Source organism: Leguminivora glycinivorella, chromosome 14 (genome assembly GCF_023078275.1).
Source record: "Leguminivora glycinivorella isolate SPB_JAAS2020 chromosome 14, LegGlyc_1.1, whole genome shotgun sequence".
In the NCBI taxonomy this organism is placed as follows: domain Eukaryota; kingdom Metazoa; phylum Arthropoda; class Insecta; order Lepidoptera; family Tortricidae; genus Leguminivora; species Leguminivora glycinivorella.
The window spans coordinates 13,039,572-13,050,165 of NC_062984.1; the positions used below are offsets into that span (position 1 = coordinate 13,039,572).

At 36.2% G+C, this 10,594-nt stretch overlaps 2 protein-coding genes across 2 annotated transcripts; both read right to left on the reverse strand.

Moving 5' to 3' along the window:
• Window positions 1-96: 96 nt before the first annotated feature.
• LOC125233177 (ankyrin repeat domain-containing protein 27-like) lies at window positions 97-5,788 on the reverse strand. Its single transcript, XM_048139066.1, has 3 exons — window positions 5,474-5,788; window positions 2,517-5,327; window positions 97-2,379 (listed from the first exon to the last, which is right to left on the reverse strand). Exon 2 carries the CDS (start codon window positions 5,317-5,319, stop codon window positions 2,539-2,541), a length of 2,781 nt encoding a protein of 926 aa, XP_047995023.1. The 5' UTR covers window positions 5,320-5,327; window positions 5,474-5,788; the 3' UTR covers window positions 97-2,379; window positions 2,517-2,538.
• Window positions 5,789-6,117: 329 nt separating this feature from the next.
• LOC125233637 (H/ACA ribonucleoprotein complex subunit 1-like) lies at window positions 6,118-7,489 on the reverse strand. The gene is made up of 3 exons (XM_048139705.1): window positions 7,239-7,489; window positions 6,728-6,929; window positions 6,118-6,412 (listed from the first exon to the last, which is right to left on the reverse strand). The coding sequence occupies exons 1-3, from the start codon at window positions 7,248-7,250 to the stop codon at window positions 6,192-6,194; spliced, it is 435 nt and encodes a 144-aa protein (XP_047995662.1). The 5' UTR covers window positions 7,251-7,489; the 3' UTR covers window positions 6,118-6,191.
• Between the last annotated feature and the right edge of the window lie 3,105 nt (window positions 7,490-10,594).

The following is a 10,594-nucleotide window of genomic DNA, read 5'->3' on the forward strand; positions in this document are numbered from 1 at the left end:
TCGAGTCTTTAAATCGCTCCGGCAAGCCGTCGCGATTTAACTTACTCTCGTTAGTAATATTCAACTTCCTCCCCTTGTTGCACAATGTACTATTGTTTTGTCTGAAGCTGTCCGCGTACAAGAATCTGATTAAGGCAACAATATTAGTCCATACTAGTATGTACTACTAACTAGATAATATCTAAAAATATTACAAGTAGATATTAAACATAAGTTATTATTCTCAGGATTCAACACTTGATTACGAGTATAGGCAATCATTTTTACCTTTTGAGCAGAAGTAAAAGTGACATGAACCATGAATTTTATGGAAATAGGCAGATCACTGAAATTGTACAATTTTAAATATAGTTAATATTGTACAGAACGACGCCCGTTTTATGAAATATACATACATACTTGTCATAATATACTATACATACAGTCAACATCGTATAAAAATATACATCGCGGCTAAAAAAAAGAAATTGAAAAATGACAACCTTGATGTAGTGTTGTTTTGTTCTTTTCAGATCAACATATGATGTTTCCACTTTTTATGTTATACTCGTTTTTGCCAAGCTGTACGAAATATGTATATGGTGTTAAAATATTTATCTGAGTGTACCATTCATATATCCTGTTTTCAAATTTATTGGATTTTGACTTTTGTTATAATTTGTAGACTTTCATTAAACGGCCAGTCGTGATTTTTTGTTACTATCATTGTCAATTTAATGAAATTATCTACACATTTTACTGTCTTTTGACAAACATTCCTGATATTATTAAATATTTTTAATTTGTTTAGTTATAAGTTATGTGAAAGTCATTATATGTGTCAATGAAATGTGAAAATATGTTGAACATATTGTTTTTAAATAGCGAGTCAATGTTGGTTTTTTAAATGTATTTATTTTGATTATCCTTTAAAACGAAATCGATTTACATGTCCGATAAAATGTATTATTCCAATTCCTAATATTTGATAGCCCTGAGTCTGTTCAGGATGAGGCAATATTTGGTTGCCAAATAATTATGGGATGTCAGTAGGTGATATCCTACCTATCTTAAATACTAAATAAGGATGTACAAGTTTTTTTACTTTCAGCAAGTATGTACATATTGGATTATTGGCCATGGTGCTATATACGAATATACAGGTAGATGTGCAAATCAGTAAGGCTCGATTTAAATATTAAAAAATATTTTTATTTAGTTTAACATAGTGAATAATGTTCCTGTAGTAGGTATAATAACAAATAATGTTAAACTTATTCTTTAAAACATAGGCAGTATTTGTTTCTGTGGATGATGGCAATAAGTTGAAACATAAAAAATAATAATGTTAAGTATATATTAAAGTCTTGGAAGTTAAAGCAAAATTTATTAAAAAAAAACAGAGTTCACCTTTGTGCACAAATATCGTCACTACTTTAAAAAAACTTGTATCTTCGTCTGTCAATGAAAAGAAAATTGTAGTATGTATATAATGCATAGACTTACTGCGTTTTAACTTTGAGAAGCAGCGTGAGATACGAGATTTTTTAAAAGTAGTGACGATATGCAGTTATGAATTCTATAAAGAAGTATGTCTATGACGGCCCTTAGACTTCAACTTATTTACATGAGCCACACAATTATGTTAGGCCTAGGTAAATTAGTAATTTCTTTTTTATATACCTTTTCAACATTCAGTTCAATAATTCATGAGATTTTTGTTAAACTAATTTGTTTTACAAATGCCAGAGCATGAACGTAAAGCTGAGTTTAGACGTGCAAGTTATTGCAGCAAGTTTTGAGGCAGAAGTATATGCAAGAAAGAGATGTACATAGATATTTGCCACTCACTCTTACCTATAGTTGCGTCTCAAAACTTGCAGCAATAACTTGCTGGTCTAAACTCATATTAAGAATACCTGACTGTGAAAGTGTATAAATAAGCTCAATGTTTGTATGTTTATAACATGAAAGTTTTAAAATTAAATAATATCTAACAAGATTTTATTAAAAGCTTACTTGTCTTATTCATCATATAAATTACACCTAGGTACCTATCCTTAGAACTATGACATAGTTAATTGTCAGTCATCAAGTAGAAAAATTCGTCATTTGTAAAGTAAAGATAAATATGTTTTTAAAACTTATTAAGTAGTAAATAAAATCAGTCTTAAATTAAAAGAAAATGGCTAAAAACTGCCAATGGTATGGCACCCAAAAAAATGTATAAAGCAAATACAGAATAAAAAGTAATTATAGCCAAAAAATATTATAAATAGATAATTTCGTTTCACACTCAAAAAATGTCATTGAATTCAACATAAAAGTATTATTCGAATACGCGCTTTGTTATATTAATTATGGAGTGTCTATAGTAAATTAGGTACTTTTACGTATTAGGTACAGTCGCCATCAGATATATCGGAGCGCCCAAGGTACTCAAAAATATCTGAACACGCCTCTTAACGCCATGGCAATACAGGCGTGTTCAGATATTTGTGAGCACCTCGGGCGCTCCTATATATCTGATGGCGACTGTACGTTGAATTATTCAAGTCTTTAAGTTTTAGCATACTTTTCGATCAAATCAATAATAGTAAGGTAGACTTTCTCTTTGGCAATGTCCAGGGCAGTTTTCTCAGAACTGTTGCATATAGATATATCAGGGTTAAAGCCGATCAATACTTTGACAGCACCGATGTTCCCCTGTTGACTAGCGTCGTGCAACGGCGTGTTGCCAGTCCAGTCAGCTGCGTCCACGTTTGCGCCATTATTGAGGAGCGTGCGGATCACTATTATCTTGTTGCTTAAAGCTGCTAAATGTAAAGGCGTCTGAGCTTTCTTATTAGCACAGTTTACATTGGCATTGTTTAGGATCAATATGCTGCAAAGTTCGTCTAATCCACAACGGGCAGCATGATGGAGCGCAGTAAACCCGTTCGAGTCTGCAAAATTTACATCATACAAAGACTTTGGTGGAGAAGTCTTAGTTTTACAGTTTTCACACTCGCATAGCGGATGGCATAATGTTACATTAGTGCTACTGATCCCGATATTACTGTTGGCATCTGTATACTCCTCATAGTCAACATTCATGTAGAAACAAGCAAGTTTTACATCACCATACGAAATGGCTTTGGATATCTTTTCAAGGGTTTTCAGATTTTGAACTGTCTTTGATGCATGGTCAGATTGATTATTATTAACAGTACTTAATTTCTTATTTACATCACCGTCAGGCTTACATTCCAGTGGTTTTATGTTGGGGCTGCTAATATGTATGTATTCATACAGGTTAGGAGTACAAGTTTTTAAAACTTTAAGTATTCTCAGGTTATGTGCATAATCATAGGCTGTTTTGTTATAGCGATTTTGCAGGGATGGTTCAGCACCATTCTCTATGAGAAGTTTAGCTATTCCTTCGTAACCCCACTTTGATGCAAGATGCAAAGGTGTGTTGCCATTCTGACTAGCACAGTTTATGTTAATTTTCTTCCTGCTGTGTTCTGAAAAGTATATTAAAGCTTTCACACAGTTTAAATGGCCATTGTTAACAGCTAAATGCAGTGGCGTATTCTTGTCTATGTTAGCTTGATTAACATTGGCACCTGAGTGAACCAGTAACAGCAAAGCATTTTGATGCCCTCGAGATGCAGCATAGTGAAGTGGTGTACATTCATTAAGATCTGTAGCATTTGCTTCCGAGTTCATTTCAATCAGCAGCTCAACGACTGCTGCTTTTCCATGAATGCAGGCTACATGTAAAGGGGTCAGGCCATGACTGTCTCTAGATGTAACAGTGGGTGAAGATTTCAACAACCGTTTAGATAATTTACGGCAACACTTTTTGCAACTGCATAAGGGATGACAAAGTTTTTGATACACTTGTGATTCATCAACATCATTATCAACTTCACTATCTTCATCACTGCTAACTTCATTCTCTAACATTTTGTTAAAAACACTGTTCTCATTTCTTTGCAGCTTCTGTAGATTTTTCTCATTCCTTTCCAATATCACTCTTATTTGATCAGGATGATTTATTTTGATGAGTTCAAATATGTATTCTAATGTTTCATCACCCCCATTAGTATCTGATGTTGAAATTGATTCTGTTAAGCTTCCTCTTCTAGGCTTCCCATCCTTTAAGTTATCCTCTGTTAAATTGCTCTCATAATAATAGGCTTCAGGATCGGGTGGGCCTCCTAGGGCTCCCGACTGAATGTGCTCTATGACAGCTTCTAAAGTGGTTATAAGAAAGGCACCCTCATCACCATCACCTCTGCCAATGCCACTAAACCGGAACTCTTTCATGTACATTAGCTGACTATACCAGTTTGGCAAGCCTGATTTTATAACAAGAAAAACAAAAACTGGTAACATGTCATCAGCAGTCAGCAGTACAACATTGTTCCTACTATCTTTCTTGTTGATAGCATTGAGTGCTTGTTTAACACACAAAATCTTTTCCAACACAGTATTATAAGAGTCAATTTTTGAAAGAATCTGTTTAGCTTTTGGCACAGCATGGTACAAGTCTTTTTTAATATCTAAATCTCTGAGTTGTATATCACTCATATTTCTTATTTTCTTGTTAAGATGAGAGTCTTCATAAGCGCAACTTGTACAAATAGGTTTGAATAAATGATTGAATAACAAATGTTGCATGTAGCATTCAACAGCAAGCTTGACATTTTCTAATATCTGCTTACATGACTTTGATTTTTCTCTAATTCTACGATTTTGTAGCACAATTTGAAGGCACTGCGTGTATAGTTCACTGACCAAATCTCGAAGAGGTGCAATGGCTACAGGCAAAGTAGGATGTTTCTTTATGAACAGCTGTACATTTTGTTCTATTTGGTCTAAAACTTGCCGTCCAGCGGCTTGAGTCCACAGTAAATCAATGCAGTTATTTATAGATGTTAAATATTCTTTAGCAATTGCATTATCATCACTAGCTGTAGTAGGTTCTAGTGGGCTCTCTATACACCAAACCTTGTATTTAAAGAAGTCTTCTGTGTAGAATGTTTCTTCAAACAATATGTGGCTCTGTAATGGAAGAGCTTTGGTCACTTCTAAGGTAATGACCTTGTTGGTTACAGTCACTTGTTTCTCTTTTAAGGTAGTATAGTGTGTCTCAGGTAGTTCCTCACTTGGAACCAAAATATGAGCACAGAAGTCTTCTACTGTGAAGACACGAGTGTTTAAACTTCCTATTCTGGGCACACAAATAATCCATGACTGTGTTATACAATGCTGAAACAAGTTTGCGTATTCGTTCTTCAGTTCAACGAAAAACGGATTATCGGAGATGATTTCGTCGTACGTGCCGTCCATTTTGTGATCTGGAAACCGGATAGTGGAATGTTAGATTCGTGCTGCAATCTTGCGGTTAATGAATAATTTATGATTATTACGTTCAATGGCAGCCTTACTAATGAGTATCTAATTACAATAATGCACTTATTGACAGTAAAACTATGGTACTAACCTTCATTAAAGTTCTTGGAGTTTATACTTGATCGCTTTGTCTATAAAATTTTGCTCCTTTTCTATGAAAATGGGTACAGCATTGTACCTATTTACCGGTCGGGTCGTAGTGAGAATGTATGTGAGTACCTTTCAGAGATCACCTTGTCAAATGAACTTCAATTATTTAATCAGTTTTAAATGTAATTTATCATTGGAATTAAATATGCGTTAATGAATAATTTAATGTATTCCAAACTCAAATCTTGCACAGTGCACATTCCACAATAACAGGCTGTATTTCTATTTTATGAATGAGTTGAGTTCAATGAGTTGAACGTCGAATGACATTCACTGACACTGACAGTTCTGATTGGAACCATGATTAAGGTGTCTATAGACGGCTATACCGAACTGCGATCTTGGTACGGTACGGCGCGACTAGCAGTCAAACACGAAAGTTGAGTTCGACGTAAAACAATAACGATTTTAAATTTTAGACCAGAAAAAGTTTTTAATTTAAATTTCTGTAAAACAAAACTATAATAACTCAGTAACCTAGATCGAGGACAGACTATATAGATTGCGAAACTATATGACGGTTCCTAGTTGAATACGGTGGACTACCATTACTATAGGCAAGCTTATAAAAAAAACAGCAGATGATAAATAGAGAGATAATCTTTATTATAAAATGGTAACTATGATTAGTTTAACTCGTAAGTCAATACTTATAGATTTCAACCCCGCCCGCCCCCGCGACCGCCTCCAAATCCACCTCTTCCTCCAAACCCTCTACCGCCAAACCCTCTTCCACCAAACCCTCTTCCGCCAAACCCTCGTCCGCCAAACCCTCTGCCCCCGAACCCACGCCCGCCGAAACCCCGTCTAAATCCTCTGCCAAACCCTCCGAATCCGAGGCCTCCCACAAATATCGGTATTGGTACTGGGTAATATGGACCTGAAACAGTGACACATTTTTAAGGTCAATCCTAATTGGCGGGTAATTTCAAGTTTTTGGAAATTTTTTCCACGATTTATTACATAATTAACTAGAGTGCATGTACGTACGTACGTACGTACGTACGTACGTACATGTACCCACTGCCCCCACTGGACACATTTAGGTAGGTACTTTAACTATTTCTTAAATTCTTCCCCATTCGGTAATAACATTATTGAAGTGCGCTACTCCCAAATACGGAGACAACATTACAAGTAACACCATTTTACGAACCAAAAGCGTGCGAAAACACAGTACCAACTTACAACTTACCTCTCCCGTAATAATAAGGATCTGGATAGTACTGCCGCTTCACTCGTACCAAATCTTTTGTTGACTCTGAGCTGTTTTGGTTTAGCACTAAACTCGCTAATGGATTAAAGTTTTGTTTGCTCGAGTCAGTTCCCTCTGCATTCTGAACCTTTGTTGCATTAATTTCAGTAACTGTTATGAGCAGGAGAACTGCAATAAATTTCTGAAATGAAAATGTAAATTGTAATTTATAGTCTTACGTATGAAATTCGGAAAATGCATTTAACGGAATGACTGATATGCACGATTCTCATGAATATTTTAAAGGTAATTAAGTATTTTACTTTTTCACGTCATGAAAAGGAAGGATAAATAGTTGTATCGGTCTGCAAGGGCGGATCCAGCTTAGGATTCACCTGATCAAGGCTTGATTGCGCTTTTACCGGTCTTAAATATGTCTGTCATCATACACGTGACCTTCCTTGCTCCTTTTGGGTCCTAAGTCGCAAATAAAGGTAAAAACAGCACTTACCATTAACTCCATGTTATTATGTTGCGCGTTTACCTAACACTGTGCAAAGAAATGTCTGGCGTATTATTGATATGTGGTCTTCAAGCTGATTTATCAATTTGCGTGGACTTGATAATTGGCAAGATGTGTTTTTTCCTGACCGAGGACAAACCACTGAAACTCACACATTGCAGGCAAGTCATCGTACTTACTGAAAAGACTTATTTACTCATGGCACACTGCTAAATGGAATATATCACATGTTACACATTATTTTTCAAAACATGAACGATGACAATTTATGAACAAGTAAAATTACATCATTACATTACGGGGAATTCCCGGATGATATTTCTTGTAGGTACTTTATTGACTGAGCGAACTCTCTTTACGATACAGATAACATCGTGCCCATTAGGGCTTCCAATACCGGGATCCCGGTATCTCGGGATCCCGGGATCCCGCCTGTTTTTGGGCACATTTCAATACCGGTATTAAATTTAGTAATACCGGGATCCCGGTATTTTTAGTAACTAACAAATTATGACAAATGAACGTAAATTACTGATCAAAAACGTTAAATTTCTGCATCATGATGGTCGCTACACGCGTAAATCTTGCTTCTTGCTCTCGTTTCTCGATTTGACACATTTTCTGTTTGGTGTTTTTACAATATTTGTATGAAAATGATGGTTTTTTCGATGATTACCTAGATAAAGAATTAAAGATGCTTATCAAAAGCATTCGTTGAGGAGGGCCTGCCGCGAACCTTATTTGACACATTTGTCGCACTTGTGAATTCGCACGTAAGTGTGACAGAGAAGCAACACATCAAACGTAGTTGCAACAGGCCACAGACCCTCTGTAAACAAATAGCCTTGCTGCATCTATATCATAAATAACTTTTCAAAAAAATTGGTTAATGCATACGAACTAACGTATAACGTAGCTACTCAATGGTTTATTTTGCGTGTGCGTTAATGTGTTGAACTCTAGCGCAAAACTTTGCCGTAACATTCCCTATAGTAACTAAATTGGGAAATCTGAATTATCAAAATCAAGAAAATTACTTTTCTAATCCGTAAATTAAGATACCACTCAATTGTACCACAGATATTGATTACAATGTGTTTCCAAAAAAATCATCCCATGTTCTAGTTTCAAAAGTCAATGATGAAACTGTAGAGTGTGTATAATCGAGAAATGCTCTTAATGCTTGTTATTTAATAAAGTGATATTATAGTTAAATCTACAGTACAATGACACCATTAAATAACACTGACTATACAATGTAAAAGATTACCTACTGAACTACAAGGTTCTATTCCGCACGAGCCTAAAGAGATCGATGTGGCAGAAAACATGGTTAGGCATGACCGCGTCTTCATGCGAAATGTCCGATCTGGCGGCGATATTTAACTTACAGAATCACCTGAGTAGAAATTTGGCGCTCTTTCCCGCTTGCTTTTATACTGCGTCCTCATGCAGTCCCTCTCATAACAAAAATAAAGAGCACGGGGCGTAGCCCTTTGAACTATGTATACTTAAAATCAATAGAAGTTGAACCGACTTGGCAACATAAGTTTGCGAACCGTTTTGGGTTGAAATAGAAACTTATGAAGTTCGAAATGTATTCGATTTGACCCATTGCTAAGTCGGATTGGCAAGATTTCGCTGTAGTATAACATGCATGAAACGTAATAAACGAGATTTTGAATAAAATTTGTTATTTTAAGCAAATTACTTGGTTTTTATATGTTCCCGATTTCAATACCGGGATCACGGGATCCCGGTATTGAAATCGCCAATACCGGAATGAATACCGGTATTGGATAAGGTCCGGTATTTGGAAGCCCTAGTGCCCATATAGGAGCTAGATCTTTACAAAAAACACCCATTTCATTGAAATATGCGAAAATGAACACTGGAGAGCGAGCGGCCAGCTATCTATCAGGTTCATTAACAATTTCACAATTTCCAAAGTGAATTCTTTCATGTTTCGACAGCGCATCTTCGAAAAGAGCAGTCTAAAAGGCTTTTGTTCCTGTTTCCCAACTTGTATTTCATCTCAAAACGTGTAGAGGGCCTACCACGGACAACGTTCTACGAGTTTCGACTTAGTCGCAAGTATAAATTCGTAGGTACGTAAAGCTAGGAACATACTACGCGGACGTCCGCCGTCGCGCGACCGCGGACGCGGATCTAGACAATTGATATACCCTTAACCGTGCAAACTATCCGTCGTCGGTCGTGGACGTGGCCTTGAGCGCACGGACGTCCGATCGAAATCTGGCTCGCTGGATGTTTTGGTCAGCCGAAGCCACGTCCTGAAGACCGTGCACACTAGAGATGGGCCGAATATGGACTTTGCCGAATACAAATATTCGGCCGAACATTCGGTTCAGCTCTTACCGAACCGAACATTCGGCCGAATATTCGGTTACGCCATATTTTCAAGGCGGATGTTAAGATTAAAACTATTAAATGATTGATAATGGTTAATACATATATTGTGCTACTACAACTATGTTCTTATAATTTAGTGGATAACTAAAACTTAGTTAAAACAACTGTGTACTCTTTTCAACTCTTAAACTACGGTTTCTTAACTTTTTTACAAAACAATTGTATTTATTATTTGACGCATTGGTAATTATAATTATCACTTTTAGTAGTACCTTAGAAAGTTACTAAAATAGGAGCTTCGTATCCAATAGAATACGTAAAATCTCACCCCCACTACACCTACAACCACTAAAACTCACTCAACTACTAAAATTTCACCACCCCCTTTCTTCCCGTGGGTGTCGTAGAAGGCGACTGTGGGATATGGGTTATATTGTGGCGTAGGCGAGAGGCTGGCAACCTGTCACTGCAATGTCACAGTTTCGTTTTCTTTCAACCTTTGAATTCATTTTTAGGGTTCCGTACCTCAAAGAGGAAAAACGGAACCCTTATAGAATCACTCGCGTGTCTGTCTGTCCCTCTGTCACAGCCGATTTCTCCGAAACTACTAGACCGATTTACTTGAAATTTGGCACACGTATGTAAAAAAGTGGCCCAAAGACGGACATGTAATATAATTAAATGAAATTAAACGAAATTTAATCATAGGGGCCACTTTTGGGGGTAAAATTGAAAATTAAAAATCAAAGTTATTAGAACTATATTGTGCTACATATCAAATGAAAGAGCATTTTATAAGCATCTCAAATATATTTTTTTTATAGTTTTTATTTTGGTAATTTAGAAGTAATTTAAGAAAATAAGCAAAAAATGACCATTCCCCCCCCCCTTATCTCCGAAACTACTTAGCGTAAAATTTTCAAAAAAATACACGAGATAGCCCTCTACCTGTAGATTACAGGAAAACCTAT